Source organism: Lepidochelys olivacea (genome assembly GCF_965140295.1).
Source record: "Lepidochelys olivacea isolate rLepOli2 genome assembly, chromosome: 2".
NCBI lineage: Eukaryota > Metazoa > Chordata > Testudines > Cheloniidae > Lepidochelys > Lepidochelys olivacea.
In genome coordinates, this window is record NC_140412.1 from 253,129,842 (window position 1) to 253,145,992 (window position 16,151).

The window sequence follows — 16,151 nt, forward strand, 5'->3', positions numbered from 1 at the left end:
CACTTATCTTGTGGAGAACTAGGTTCAAATTACATTTATTTCAGTTATATTTGGTCTTGATGCATTATAAATTAAACTTATTAAACTAGTTTCCAGATTTTGCACTGTACAGCTTTATAAAACATTGTGGAAAACATAATGTGCTTGTGACAACTTCGGTTTTGATCTGTTTTTCTCTCTTCCATTTGGAAGAGCCTACACGTTCACTAGATACAGAGAAATCGAACTGTGAACAACAAAAGAAATTCTCCACTCCAAGAGAGGAGAAATATGTGTTTAATAGCAGACAGGAGTAGCTAATTAATAGCAGACAGGAGTAGCTAATTAAGGAGCTGTTTTATATTATTGCAGTGCTCCGATTAAGCTTGAGAAGGCACTTGTCCTCTGAACCTGCAGTTACCTATAACTTTTTTAAAACATTTACCTTTGGCAGTTGAAAATTCTTATGCTTTCTTTCAATCCAGAGGCTAAATATTTTAAGTTTGAAAATGTCTTTTGCCCAGTTATGATTGGTCAAGAATGGAACTGTTTAAAAAATTGTTCAGATTATACTTGGACTTTGAAAAATAAAAATGGTGCTCGTTTTTAAAATATGGTTTTGAATTAGTTTTTAATGCAAGTCCCTTGTCTGAAGAAATTATATTGTAATTTGTTACACACTTTTATTATGTGTGGCCATATGAAGTTCTAATTTACTGTCTTTTTTATTTTAAGTTAATATTAAAATCTGATGACTAATATATGCCACCAGTGACTGTTGAGTTTTAGGGCCTGTCTACACTTGAAACACTACAATGGCACAACTGTAGCTGTGCTGCTGTAACACTTCAGTGTCTACACTGTCTACGTCAAAGGGAAGAGTTCTCCCATCGGCATAGGTAGTCCATCTCCCCAACAGGCAGTAGCTAGGTTGATGGAAGAATTCTTCCATTGACCTAGCTCTGTCTACACCAGGGTTAGTTTGACTTAAGTACTCCACTCAGGATGTGGATTTTTCACACCGCTCAGTGACATAGCTTGGTCGACCTAATATTTTAGTGTAACGCAGGCCACACTATGGTAAGAGAGGTTACTGGATGTTATCCAACAGATTGATATATCTTCTGAATAGTTTGGATCCTTTTACTCAGGATGAGAACCATTCAGCACCACTTCTCAGCAAGAGTGGTCTTTTATTTAAAAATGTCACTGTCACGGTTATTGACCATATTTTTAAAGCTAGTGGCATAACAAACTAATGACATGGCAGTTGTTAAAGTGCATCCATAAGTGAATGAATAATTACATGAGTTTTAATGACAGGTTTCAGAGTAACAGCCGTGTTAGTCTGTATTTGCAAAAAGAAAAGGAGGACTTGTGGCACCTTAGAGACTAACCAATTTATTAGAGCATAAGCTTTCGTGAGATGAGTTTTAATAGATTTCAACTGAAAGGGTAAGAGTTGGTTGTTTGAAAGCAGTTGCCTTACTTGACTTAATATGTCTCATCACTTCTTTCTTGGTTCTTAGTTTGGGTTTTGTTAAAGTGTAATTTGTAAATGTTCAGTTGTTGCTGTTTTACAGATTCCAGTGTAGTCATGTACACTGTGATACCAAGATAAAAGTGGATAGTGATGGTGTCGGCTAAGTGTATATGAAATCATATTCAGAGCTAATATTTATTCATATCACTAGAATTAATTAAATCTTGTCTAGTTATATGTGGGAGGGGATACCTAATACATTTTATTTATAGTCTTTTCTTATGCCTCGTCCACAGGAAAAATATGAATGCGCTTGTAAACGAGAGAGCATTAAAATTGTGACACCTGATTGGGTACTAGATTCTATATCTGATAAAGCTAAAAAAGAAGAGATATCCTATCATCCACGTCTAATTATATATGAGGAGGAAGAGGAGGAGGAAGAGGAAGACGCAGAAAATGAAGAACAAGATTCTCAAAATGAAGCTAGTACTGATGAAAAATTATCAAGCCCAGCATCATCTCGAGAAGGATCCCCTTTGGGTGACCAGGCATTTTCACCAAAATCTATTAGTGCTGATAAAACAAAAGGGGAATTGATGTTTGATGATTCCTCAGATTCCTCTCCTGAAAAGCAAGAAAGGAATTTGAACTGGACACCAGCTGAAGTCCCACAGACAGCTGCAGCCAAGCGCAGGTTGCCTCAAGGCAAGGATTCTGGGTTAATTAATTTATGTGCCAATGTCCCACCAGTACCAGGCAATATTTTGCCTCCGGAAATCAGAGGTAATATTATGGCTTCCGTTCAAGGTACCCAAGGCTCTGAACGACCAGAAATGATGACTACGTGGAGTCCAGCAGTGCGGACATTAAGAAACATTACTAATAGTGCTGATATTCAGCAGATTAATAGACCATCAAATGTAGCACATGTAAGTGTTGGATTTTTAATTTACAAAATATTGGGCTAACATTTTAAAGAACTTTGTTTCCTTTCAAAATCCTCAAAATATGATAAGGGGGGTAAAATATTCCCAGATTACATAGAGATTACATACAGCTAGATTAAACTTTGCCCCAGTAGTAAACCTATTCATTAGTATTTTAGCATTACAAAAGGAAAAATTTGTGGACTGGTGGAATATAGTGATATTACAAAAATCAGGATTTAACTCCAGCATTTGATACCAAGATTCATATTAGGCACTTTCACTGTTGGCAGGAGCACAAAGTGATTCACAGTCTTCAAACTAGTTACCCTGTTTATTAAACCAAACTTTGTGTCCTTCAGTACTTTTATTCAGTGCAATAAATTGCCATGTACTATATTCAGAAAATTTTTAAAGTTGATGGTTCTCTCAAAGAGCTGCAGTTTGATTCATATTGTGCATTTTCAGTGTTTAGTACTACTGAGTAATGTTAAATTGCGATGCAGTACAGTCAAGGTACAGTTGCAAAAGTCCTAATTTAGAAGTTCTATCTCCAGTGCAATCCACATAGTTTTGGTGTAAAATAGCTATGGTTAATCTAGTTCTTCTAGAAAAGAATATGAAATGAGTGATTATGCATTGAAATAAACACACTACTAGATTTCAGTGAATGCATGTTGAAAGGATGGAAGTGGGGAAAGGCAAGGTGCTGGTGAATTTATTTGACTCTTATAGACAGTGAATTTTATTCAGATAATTGTACTTGAATATGCAACAGTTGGACCAGGGTAAAACTTTCAAAAGTGCCTAAGGGTATGTCTACACGTCAGTGTAAGTCCAGGGTTAGTGGAACTCAAGTAAGCAGACCTGGGTTTGTTAACCTAGGGCCTGAGCATCTACGCTTATTTGTAACTGGTTCCAAAACTAGGGGCTCTAGAGGCTACACTGCATTATACAGGACTGAGTCCAATCATCCATATCCCAGACTTCATAGTGCCCTCCCAAAATGTGGCCGCTCTAGCCCTTTTCTCATGGTGCAGTGTGGGAAAACTTGACTGTCCATCAAACTTGACTATCTAGAGCACAAAGAAAGTCAGCCCATGGGATCATGGGATACTTTTGGTAGTCTTCCAGAGTACAAGTCCGGTGGAGCTGCATCTAAACTACAAAGTGATAGGGCTTGAACCCTGGATCCCAGTTTGACTCAGGCTCGAACTCTCCCACCCCGATGGGGTCCTGGGACCCTGGGTCTCACCTTTGGGTTAGCACAATTTGTGTGGACAGATGGGTGCTTTGCCTTGAACCCGAGTTTGAACCCTGGGCTTGCATTGCAGGGTAGACAGACCCCAAGTGACATACGAAGGCACATCCCATATTCAGAAATGACTGAGTCACTCAGGAACCTAAATCACATTGAAAGCTCCCATGTGCCTAAGTCAATTTAGAAAATGGGACTAGGGCTCATAGGTCACTTAGGCACTTCTGAGAGTTTTGCCCCACATCTTGAAATATAACCTTTGTTTGCTGTGTGTCCTGCAGACTATGGGACCTTTTGGATTCTGTGCTTGGATGAGGAGGGAATCAATATACAGATCTCCTTGCATACTAGGATCCTTCCAAAGCTATCCTCTCTGTGTGTGCTTATTATTATGTAATGTTTATATTATAGCCTCTAGAGGCCTCCGTGAGGTCAGGATCCATTGTTGCGAACTGCTACACAAACATAGACCACATAACAGTCACTGTCCCAAGGAGCTTACAGTTTAAAAGATATAACAGGTGGATAAGATAAACAAATGAGAAGGGATTGAGGAACAAATGTAATATTTTTAATGTATAATAAATCCTACCCCAGTGGTTCTCAGTCTTCCCAAACTACCGTACCCCTGAAGCCCAAGCCCCGCTGTGTGGGGCTGAAGTCTGAGCCCTGCAGTCTTGGGCTGAAGCATGTAACTTAGCTTCGTGGGGCCCCCTGTGGTGTGGGGCTGCAGGCAGTTGCCCTGCTTGCCACGCCCTAATGCCAGCCCTGCACTTGCCACCTGTTTAAACCTGTCCCGCAACTCTTGGGGGGGGTCGCAGCCCCCCCAGGTTGAGAAACACTGATTTAGATGAGTTGATATACCCCCTGGAAGACCTCTGCGTACCCCCAGGTGTACAGGTACCCCGATTGAGGACCGCTGTCCTAGCCCCATCTTCTCCTTTTAAGATGGAATCAGAAGGGGCCTACGATGTCTGACAGCCTTTCCATTGGTGGGCAGAGCAGTGCATACCACATAACATTGCCTACGCACTATCAGACAAAATGAAAAATGGAATGACGTGCTAAATTCTCAATTGTTTTTATTTGCAAAGGTAAATTAGACCTATATATAATATTTGAAGAGGCATGAGATGCACACACAAGGTTGCAGTCCTAAGTTTTTGTGCATGCTTAACTGTTGATTGCTTGAGTAAATGAGACACGTGTGTGTAGATCATTAGGTGTCTCCTTGGCTTTCTGCTTGTGCCGGTATCTGGCTTTCAATTGCACATGCATACACAACAATGCATGTACAAGCAGGTCTTTTTAATAATTTGGCTTTTGAAGACACTAAGCAACTTTTTAAAATAGATGTTTTTTCCCTCTTTTGTAGCAGTAGAACAACCAAATATAACTAATGCAAATTTCACTTAAACTTTCATTTTAACCTATGAGTCTGTCTATGTCAGATTTTAACTGATGTTGCTGATATGTGTTTCACAACTAGGACCAGTTATGCAGCCCTTATGCAAAAACTGCCATTGATATTAATGGGGATCTTGTGTAAGACAGGAGGATCAGACCTTTAAGATTTTCTGTGTTTTTCTGTTTGATTTGAAACGGAAAATCTAATGCTGGCTGTGCTTTTAATTTCCCTTCCACTAGAATTCTTGTTTTCCCTCTTCCCGCTGCATCTTGTACAATCTCAGAGATTTTTTTAAAAAATGTTTATAATAAAATTTACTGTAGTGAAGACTTTGTGCGGGAGGTCATCTCAAAAGGATTTGCTTCTAGAAAGAAGGATGGTTCTGTGCTTAAGATACAAAACTGGGGCTCGAGAGATTTAGGTTCAGTGCTTGGTTCTGGCACAAGCTTCCCATGCATCCGTGAGACAATTATTTAATTCCTCTATGTTTCAGTTTCCCATCCGTAAAATGGGGTAATTGTATCTTTTCTGGGGTAATTGTATTTTTGTATCTAACAGGGAATTTGGGAGGACAAAATTCATTAATTTAATTCATTATCTGTTGATATGTTCAGAATCTTGAAGTGATAGGCCCACATAACTGTCTCTTATGGGCAGCTCTGCACTGCCTGCTGATCAGTCCTGACACCAAATGAAGTACCGGCCCTGAGTAGTGGCATCTCTTTTAACAAGGGATGTTTGCTTTTGGCTTGTGGGTACTGTGATGGTTGCTGGCCCTCATAAACTGTGCTGCATTGAGTAAGATGGCTGGCGCCAGCACAGAAGGCATTTCTGTCTACTATTGTATGGGAAGACTGAAGTCACAGAAGCGCCAAAAGTGAAAATGTATTAAACAAAAATGAAAGTGGGCTTCCTGACCTTCCCTTCTTCTTCTTTTTTTTTTTTTTTTTTGGACACAATATCGGATTTTTTCAGATGCTAAAGAACTAAACAAGAAAGCCGGGGGAACAGGATAGTTTATCATCTTAATTTGCCATCTTTAAATACGATTTATTTTAGTCTTTTTTCATCAGTAAATTCAGATTTTGTTTAGTGAAGTAGTCCAATAAACCAGTTTTGATTGTTTCAGTATAACTTCTAAATTCCTCTTCATGAATATTTCGTGTTTTGAAAGACTTTTATGAAATTTGTAGATTAGTAGTTCATGGAGACTACTGTATCTTTCTGTGGCTTTTTGAAGTTGATTATTTGGGGGGGATTTGATAGCTGCTTTCAACTACCTGAGAGGTAGTTCCAGAGAGGATGGTTCTAGACTATTCTCAGTGGTGGAAGGGGACAGGACAAGGAGTAATGGTCTCAAGTTGCAGTGGGGGAGGTTTAGGTTGGATATTAGCAAAAACCTTTTCACTAGGAGGGTGGTGAAACACTGAAATGCGTTGCCTAGGGAGGTGGTGGAATCTCCTTCCTTAGAAGTTTTTAAGGTCAGGCTTGACAAAGCCCTGGCTGGGATGATTTAATTGGGGATGGGTCCTGCTTTTGAGCAGGGGGTTGGACTAGATGACCTTCTGAGGTCCCTTCCAACCCTGATATTCTATGATTTATTAATGTTAGAAAAGTATCTGCTGTTTTAGTACACATTTTGGTATTATTGACAGTTTGCATAGTTTTTCTGTTATGGAGTACCTTTTTTTAACAAAATTAAATATATATGGTATCTGGACTTCTGTTAAGTGTGAGGCAGTCTTTCTTAATTGTGAACTGCAAAGTACAAAATGAAAATTAAGCCCCAGAGGTATATGACTGTTGCCATTAATATAGACGTACTAAGTTTAAAAAGAAATCCCCCTCATATTTTAGCAGCTTTTAAACTTTTTTGTAAAGGCCATATCAGAATAGATAGTTTCATAACATCACAACGTCCTTTGACTGCATTGCAACTGCTAGCATTTGTGCTGTTACAGCATGATCCATTTTTGGATGCCCACAAAAAGATTTTTGGAGGGAAAAAGGTGGCCTGTGCTGAATTCCCCTTCCCAAACAACCTAGACAGTTGGGACTTTCTGCACAGATTTTTGGAGTTATTTCCACTTTCATGTTTTCTTTACAGTTTAGCTATTCCATTTGTAGTGCAATTATTCCTTTAAATATGCTCTTTCCATTTTTGAATGCTCTAATAGTGATGATATAATAACACACATAAATGAAGGATTTTGTTTACTTTGAAAGGTATGTAAAACATAGGCATATTATATTCATTTTTTTAAAAGCTAAATATTTTTCAAATTTGTTGTTTATATTTTTATATCTGAAAGGTCACACCATTAATCTTTGTTTTCTAGATCTTGCAGTCCCTTTCAGCACCTACAAAAAGTTTAGAACAACAAGTAAACCATAGCCAACAGGGACATACAAACGCCGTGTTGTTTAGCCAAGTGAAATTAACTCCAGAAACACATTTATTACAACAACAGCATCAAACACAGCAGCAACAGCACCACCCTCTTTTACACCTTCAACCTCAACAACTCATGCAGTTGCAGCAGCAGCAGCAGCAGCAGCAACAACCACAGATTCCTCAACAACCTTTCCCACAGCAACAGCCTCATCAGTTTTCACAACAGCAACAGCAAGTCCATCAGCAGCACCAGTTTGCACAGCAGCTACAGTTTCCACAGCAACAGCTACATCCTCAGCAACAACTTCACCGTCCTCAGCAACAGCTGCAATTCCAACAGCAGCATGCCTTGCAACAGCAGTTGCATCAGTTACAGCAACAACAGTTGCAGCAGCAGCAGTTACAGCAAATACAGCAGCAGAACATTCAACAGCAACAACTGCAGCAGCAACAGCAGCAAATTCAGCAACAGCAATTGCAGCAGCAGCATTTACAGCGATTACATCAGCAACATCAACAGCAGCAACTGCAAACTCAAGCGCCGCAACATTTGACTCAAACATCTCAGCCACTCCAACATCAGGTGCCTGCCCAGCAACTACAGCAACATCACCAGCCGCCACAGCAGCCACCGCTGCAACAGCATCAGCTGTTTGGACATGATCCAGCCCTAGAGAGTTAGTAATGATTGATTTATAATCCTGACAGTGATGGCCAGTCATATGAAATGTTTGTTGGGTTAAAATTTTGTTCTTGATCAAAAATATAATCTACTATAAACACATAATAACTAGAGACTATCCAGTACTCGATGAAAGGTGAACGCATTGAGATATTTTTATTTTCTGGGTTGTTTTTTTTTCGCCACTACCATCTAAATGCATATATTGTTCTGTGACTACAGCGTTAGTCCATGTGTACTGTACACACAAAAGCAAAACACAATTTTATTTTTTGAGAGGCAGGGAGGGAAATTTTCAAAAAGAGAGAGGTTGAGGAAGAATATTCAAAAGGCTGGGGAAACTAGATGGCTCATGAGAGAAATTGATATTCTATTACCATTCACTTCTAGATTTCTGTTTCAGCTCCTGACCGTCTTGGTATCAGCTGAAAAGTTTTTCCATCTGACTGGTGGTGGTTTATGTGAAATGAACAGCATATAATTCTTGGTTGACGTAGTTTTCATTTCACATTAGGGGAAAATACACTTCTTGAACTGAATTGTTGATAAGCAGGACTTCAGTGTCTGGGGTGTCCAGTTCTAGAACCTTTGAGCATTAAATTCTTTAAAAAGAAAGAAAGAACGTTCAAATTTCATTTATTCCATAGCTGATAGTGGGAAATTTTAATATAACAAATGTGGTCTGAAATGGTAGCCTCCAAACTGCTTTAGTTTACAATTTGCTATTCTTTCATCTGCAAACTGTTCTAGTTCCAGAAGAATATTTCCTGTTGGGCTGTGTTTTTGCAATTGCTGATTATCCAGAACAGATGTCCGACAAACAGCTGTTAGCAACCTGGAAACGGGTAAGATTCCACCGTATTCAAAAGAACCAAATTAATGTAATATGATTGATAAGTAAAATCATTAGAATGCAAAGATTGCAAGTATTGTGGTATTAAAAGACTACAGACTTTGTGTTACACATTCCAGATGTTTTGTTATATAATTTATGATATAAACAGTAATATTAAACTACAGAGTTAACCAGACAAAACAGGAATAGAAAATGCTACATATGCAATATGGCTCAGTTAACGCTGCTATTGGCAGCACGATTTAGCATTTTCTGGCAAGTTGTGCACACATAATAACTTCAGCTGTTAAATGGGCCTAAGTAGGCTGTGAAACACACATCTGGTGGAGGTGAATGAGATGGGAGAGTAATGTATTTTCACCTTTGCTGATGAATAAATATTGGCAAAACCTAACCCTGTTCTTTTCTAATTGAGAGGAGGCTGATCTTCTTGGAGCTTCTGCTGGACAGGTTGTAGACAAAGTTACCAAGATCATCCACATCAAATTTTGCATAATAAAATACAGTTAACAGTGAATGTTCTGTATGGACTTTGTGTTTACTATCCAGGCTGAACGCATGATTTTGTAAGCTAATTTTATAGCTAAGCCCTGCTCAATTTTCTAAAGAGTACAAATAGTTATTACATATTTGTTTTTCTAATACTTCTAAAGATGAGAATGCATCTTTTGTCATTCAGCGAAAAAGTGTAAACTCTAGTCTGTTTCTTCCCTTTCATTCAAATACTAATAGTTCTTCTTCAAGTGCTTGCTCATGTCCATTCCATATTAGGTATGTGTGCTCGCCACATGCACCGGTGTCAGAAGTTTTTCCCTCCGTGGTTTCCGTAGGGGACCAGCTCTGGCAGCCTCTGGAGTGGTGTGCACATGCTGCGGTATAAGGGACGCCGCCAGCTCCCCCCACCCTCAGTTCCTTCTTGTCACCAATGACGGTTCTGTAACGTCTGCTGCTTCCGCTAGCTTTTTTCACTTCGTTCAGTGTTTCAAACTTTTCTTGTAATATAGTTGTACATAGTTAAGTTTCCCATACTGTGTTAGTGTTAGAGTGATTTACTTGGTTAGTCCTGAATGAGAATTAGTCTAGGTTTGGTCCCCAGGCTTAAGCCCTGCAATCGCTGCAAGAAACCAGTGCCCATCAGTGATCTGCATAATAGTTATTTAAGGAGTCTCAGCAAGTCGCGTATCAGTGACAAGTTCTGTATCTGCAAGTCCTTCAAACCTCCGACTAAGAAGAAGAGAGACATCCATCTCAAAGTGCTCCTAATGGAGTTGGCTCTGACTCTGGCACCAGAGCAGTCGAGGTCCGACTCTGCCCCAAGCACCACAGTGTCGGTGCAGAGCTCCCCACCGGCGCCGTCGATAGACCAGCGCTAATCCGCCTCCCCAGCAAAAGAAGACGGGGAGAGGAAGATCTCCTACATCCCACAAGGGGAAGGAGAGGGTAAGAGGGGAGCCAAGGCCCGAGGAGGGCGACTTAATGCCTCCTACCGGGAGTTGGGCCCCAGCTCAGGTTGAGCGGTCCAGCCTGCCTGACCCATGGCTGCCACTCTGGACAGTGATGAGGGCCTTTGTCAGTTAGAGATCCTGTTGATCCCCGAGGCCCTGCAGGCAGCACAGGATATCCTGGTGCTACTGGAGCCGCCCACACCGGCTACAGCAGTACTCCAGTCTAAGGGTAAACCCGCTTTGGGTCCTTTCTGTAACTCCCTGTCTCAGCGGCACTACTCCTCATCGTGGGGGACGGAACCACCAGGCCTTGAAGGCAGAGATGCAAGCTCGGCAAAGCCCTCGCCAGTGTCCAGACTGACGGCACCGCCTGCAGGACTTAAGAGGCACCTCGCCGGTGACCTGGCACAGGTCTATAGAAATCTGCCCAGTGCTTCACCCATGGCTCGTCTCTGGTCACGGGCCCAAGACAGTCTGTCACAGGAGTGGAGTTATCGGTACACGTCCTCGCAACACAGATCCCCTAGGTCAGGAGGAAGGTCTTCATGGAGATTGACCCAGTGCAGTTCCCGGTCCCGCTCCAGATCTTGGTATTGGTTGAGCAGCATGAGGCTTAGATCGCTGGAATGCCGTCGCTGATTCACTGAACATCACTGGTCCCTGAGGACCCACAGAACGGACTCGTCCCGAGTGGAGAGTTTCCCTTCCAGGAACAGTGATTGGCACCACAGTGATCGGAATAGCCGATCTACTCGCTCATGGTCACCTGAGAGCAACCACTCGGCCTCGAGCTCCACCACCAGTCAGGAGTCATTGCTGGTGGACCAAAATCCAATACCGGTGGTCCCCTCAACATCAGCGGTACCGCCAACTACCCCATGGCCGCAGGGCCAGTGGCCGGCTGCCTGGTACCCATGTAACCCATGGGGCTTTACCCAGCCTTCACAAGGGCTCAGGGCGGTGGCGGGGGCCTCGAACAAACCATCGGCCTCGGTATCCCGCCCTCCCCCAGAGTCGGCCATTCCTGAAGAGAGAACCCCTCAGTCTCACGCAGACCCCATGGCACCAGCTTCCTCCTCATCTTCGCCTGTTGAGGCAATTGCGGGGGCCCCTCACGCAGTTCCTCAGGATGATGCTAAGGCTCATCAAGAACTGTTGAAAAGAATTGCCTCTAACTTGGGGCTCCAGGCGGAGGAGTTGGAGGAACGGTTGGACTCCCTATTCGATGTCCTCTGCTCAACTGCACTGGCCAGGTGCCTCTGCCCCTCCATGAAGGGGTGTCTAAGATCACAAACGCCCTGTGGCAGACCCCCTCATCCCTGCCCCACATCTCCAAGAGGGCAAAAAGGAAGTACTTGGTGCTGGCTAAGGATCATGAGTCCTTATATACCGACCCGGCCCCAAGCTTCCTGGTAGTAGTGACTGTTAATGAGCGGGAGAGACAAGGCCAACCAGGAGCTACTCCTAAGAATAAAGATTCAAAGAAGCTAGATTTGTTCGGACGCAAAGTTTATTCATCCTCCATTTGAGGGTGGCCAACCACCAAGCCCTCCTTGGCTGTTATGACTTCAATATGTGGCAAGCCATGGCCAAGTTTGAGGATTCGCTTCCTGAGGACACCAGGAAGGAGTTTCGGGCTATTCTCGATGAGGGCAACGCTGCAGCCAGAGCAGCCCTGCAAGCAGCCTCAGACGTGGTGGACTCCGCGGCACGCAGCATGGCCTCAGCCATCTCCATGTGGAGGGCTTCCTGGCTCCTTCTCTTGGGTTTGTTGATGGAGGCCCAGCAGTCCATACAGGACCTTCCCTTTGATGGCCAAGCGCTGTTTGATGAGTAGACAGACAATAAATTACATAGGTTGAAGGACTCCTATGCTACATTGAAAATCCTAGGGCTCTACATCCCAGGTCCAGCCCATAAGTGGTTCAAGCTGCAATACCCCAGGGCCAAAGGAGCCAACCGAGGCAGGAGATAGCTCATGAGAAGAGCAGAGGCCACAAACGTCTCCAGAGCCACCAACCTCCGCCCTCTACGCAATTGGGCGCCTACCACAACAGGCAGGGTGGCAAGGAAGCTTTTTGAGGGTGCGTCTGAGGGCGACCTACCAGACTGTACCCCAAATCCATCCTCCCTATGTTTCTGCAACCGCCTTTCTTTCTTTTTTCCTCCCTGCATGGACCACAATAACTTCAGACCGCTGGGTCCTCAACGCAGAGGCCCAGGGCTATACCCTCCAGTTTCTTTCATCCCCACCCCCAATCCCTTCCCTGTCCCTCTTCAGGGACACTTCTCGTGAAAGTCTCTCCACATAGGAGGTGAAGGGCCTGCTGCAGCTGGGAGTGGTGGAAGAAGTTCCTCGCAAGTACAGGAACAAGGGATTCTGTTCGTGGTACTTTCTAAGACCCATCCTGGACCTGCGAGACCTCAACAAATATCTAAAGAAGTTGAAGTTCTGCATGGTCTCCCTGGCCTCCATCGTCCCCTCCCTGGATCCGGGAGATTGGTATGCTGCCCTCGACTTGAAGGATGCATACTTTCATATTGTGATCTTTCAAGTACACAGAAGCTTCCTGTGCTTCACAGTGGGATTGGACCACTACCAGTTTGCCATTCTCCCTTTTGGCCTAGCAACAGCACCGAGGATGTTTACCAGGTGCATGTTGGTTGTAGCAGTTTACCTCCGGCATCGGGGTATTCAAATATACCCATATCTCGATGACTGTCTGGTCAAAGGCCGCTCCAGGTCTCCAGTCCAAAGGGACATCGCGATGCTACAGGTCACATGCCAGTCCATGGGCCTATTGGTGAATGACAAGAAGTCAAAGTCAATGTTCGTTCCGATGCAAAGGATAGAGGTAATTGGAGCAGTGCTTGACTCCACCTGCACCAGAGCTTTCCTACAGCAGGAGAGGTTCCAGATGATGTTGGACCTCATCGCGGGGGGTCTCTGCGTTCCCTCTAACCACAGCCCAGGTATGTCTGCATGTGCTGGGCCACATGGCAGCATGTACATATGTTGTCCACCATGTAAGGCTCAGAGTGCAACCCTTGCAGCAGTGGCTGGTGACAGTCTATTTCCAGTCCAAAGATCACCTGGACAAGGTTGTTACTGTCCCACCAGTGATACTTACCTCCCTGCAATGGTGGACCAATCCCAAGGCAGTCCTGGAAGGAGTTCCGTTCGACAGCCTGCTCCACTCTGTCGAACTGATATCAGACGCTTCGGACATCGGTTGAGGAGCGCATCTAGGCGAGCTACAGACCCAAGGGACATGGTCTCTGGAGGAGATGATGTTGCACATAAACATCATGGAGCTCAGAGTGGTACATTTGGCCTGCGGGGTCTTCCTGACACATCTGTCAGGCAAGGTGGTGAGAGTATTGACCCACAATACGGCCTCGATGTTTTACATCAGCAGACAAGGGGGAGTATGCTACTCAGCTCTGTCAAGAGGCTTCTCTGACTGTGGGATTTCTGCATCAAGCACGTGATCAAGCACCTGGAGGCCTGTCACCTCCCCAGCGTGACCAGATCACTTCAGCAGGTCTGTTTTCTTTCCCCACAAATGGTTGCTGCATCCAGAGGTAGCCCAAATGCCCTTCCAGAGGTGGGGAACTCTGCAAGTGGACCTGTTCGCCACCAGACAGAACAGAAAATGTCATCAGTTCTGTTCCCTGCAGGGTCTGGGCAAGGGCTCTCTCGCCGACTCCTTCCTCCTGTCATGGTTGGAGGGCGGGGGCTGGGGGGTCTGATGTATGCATTCCCACCGATCCTGCTCATTAGCAGAGTCCTGTCAAAAGATCGAGAGACAAGGCCCAAGTCATCATGATCAGTCATCATGGCGTGGCCACACCAACATTGGTTCAGCACACTGATGAACCCAGCAGCAGCCACTCCCTAGCCCCTTCCTGACCGACCATGTCTGATTTTGCAAGATCATGGGCACCTCCTCCATCCCAACCTCACCTCCCTCCACCTCACGGCATGGATGCTGGATGGTTGAACCCGGAGGAGCAGGCCTGCTCTGATGAGGTCCAGCAAGTCCTCCCTCCTGGAAAGCGGGAAGCCTTCCACCAGAGCAACCTACCTGACCAAATGGATGAGGTTCTCCCACTGGGCACCTGAGCATCACCTGTCTCTGTTGTGCTCTTCCTTACAATCTGTCTTACATTACCTGCTTCATCTTAAGAACCAGGGACTGGCCCTCTCTTCCATCATGGCGCATCTTGCGGCCATCTCCTTTTTCCACCCACCTATCCAAGGTCAGATGGTGTTCTCGCACGACATGTCAATCAGATTTCTGAGAGGCCTCGAGAGGCTCTTCCCGCCAGTCTGGGCTCCTGTGCTACTGTGGGATCTTAGCTTGGTTCTTTCTAGGCTCATGGGTCTGTTCTTTGAGCCTATGGGCTCCTGCTCCCTTTCCCACCTGTCATGGAAAGTGTTTCCTTGTGGCGATAACATCACCGAGACGAGTGTCAGAAATGAAAGCCCTGACATCGGAGCTGCCGTATACGGTGTTTTGCAAGGACAGAGTTAATCTGTGACCCCATCCGGCCTTTCTGCCGAAAGTGGTGTCTTCCTTCTATGTCAACCAGGAGATCTTCCTCCCGGTGTTTTGTCCCAAGCCACACACCACTAGTGAGGAAAGGAGGCTGCAGACGTGCCTTGGGGTTTTACCTGGAACGTACCAAGCCCTTCCACAGGTCGACCCAGCTCTTCATCGCGACAGTGGACAGAATGAAGGGCCTTCTGGTGTTCTCGCAGAGGATTTCCAACTGGATCATCTCCTGTATCCGGTCCTGTTGAGACAATGGTGGGCAAGTTGTGGCCCGCGGGCTGCACGCAGCTCGTCAGGGTAATCCACTGGCTGGCCGCTAGACAGTTTGTTTACATTGACCGTCCGCAGGCACGGCCGCCCGTAGCTCTCAGTGGCAGCAGTTCACTGTTCCCGGCCAATGGGAGCTGCGGGAAGCGGTGGCCAGCCCACACCTCTTCCCGCAGGTCCCATTGGCCAGGAACGGCAAACCGCTGCCACTGAGAGCTACGGGCAGTCGTGCCTGCGGACGGTCAATGTAAAAAAACTGTCTTGCGGCCCGCCAGTGGTTTACCCTGATGAGCTACGTGCAGGTTGCAGGTTGCCCACCGTTGTGTTATGAGCTGGCACAGGTCCTACCACCACCAATCATGAGGGCCCATTCGGCCAAAGACCAGGCATCCTCTGCCGCCTTCCTGGCGCACGTTCCCATCCAGGACGTTTGCAGAGCCGCAGTGTGGTCTTCGGTTCACGCATTCATGGCGCATTATGCCATCACTCAGCAGGCCAGAGATGACACTGGGTTCAGCAGAGCTGCGTTGCAGTCTACACGTCCATGAACTCCTACATGCCTTCCTTGGTACTGCTTGGGAGTCACCTAGTATGGAATGGACATAAGCAAGCACTTGAAGAAAAGACAGTTACCTGTTCCATAACTGGTGGTCTTCGAGGTGTTGCTCAAGTCCATTCCATGATCTGCCCTCCTTCCCCACTGTCTGAGTTTCCGGCAAGAAGGAATTGAGTGTGGGGGGAGCCGGTGGTGCCCTTTATACCGTGACTTGTGCGCACCGCTCCAGGGGGTGCCGAAGCCGGTCCTTTACAGATAGCACTGAGGGAAAAACGTCCGGTGCATGTGGCGAGCACCTAATATGGAATGGACACGAGCAACACATCTTGAAGAA

The 16,151-nt window shown here is 45.1% G+C and overlaps 1 protein-coding gene across 2 annotated transcripts in view; it reads left to right on the forward strand.

Moving 5' to 3' along the window:
* PAXIP1 (PAX interacting protein 1) overlaps nt 1-16,151 on the forward strand; it is a 95,627-nt gene that overhangs the window by 40,933 nt on the left and 38,543 nt on the right. The window contains exons 6-8 of one of the 2 annotated variants that reach the window (XM_084621604.1): nt 1,759-2,394; nt 7,397-8,129; nt 8,885-8,979. In XM_084621604.1, coding sequence (XP_084477730.1) covers nt 1,759-2,394; nt 7,397-8,129; nt 8,885-8,979 — 1,464 coding nt within the window. The remainder of the gene's footprint in view (nt 1-1,758; nt 2,395-7,396; nt 8,130-8,884; nt 8,980-16,151) is intronic. The other variant, XM_084621605.1, reaches the window with a different exon arrangement.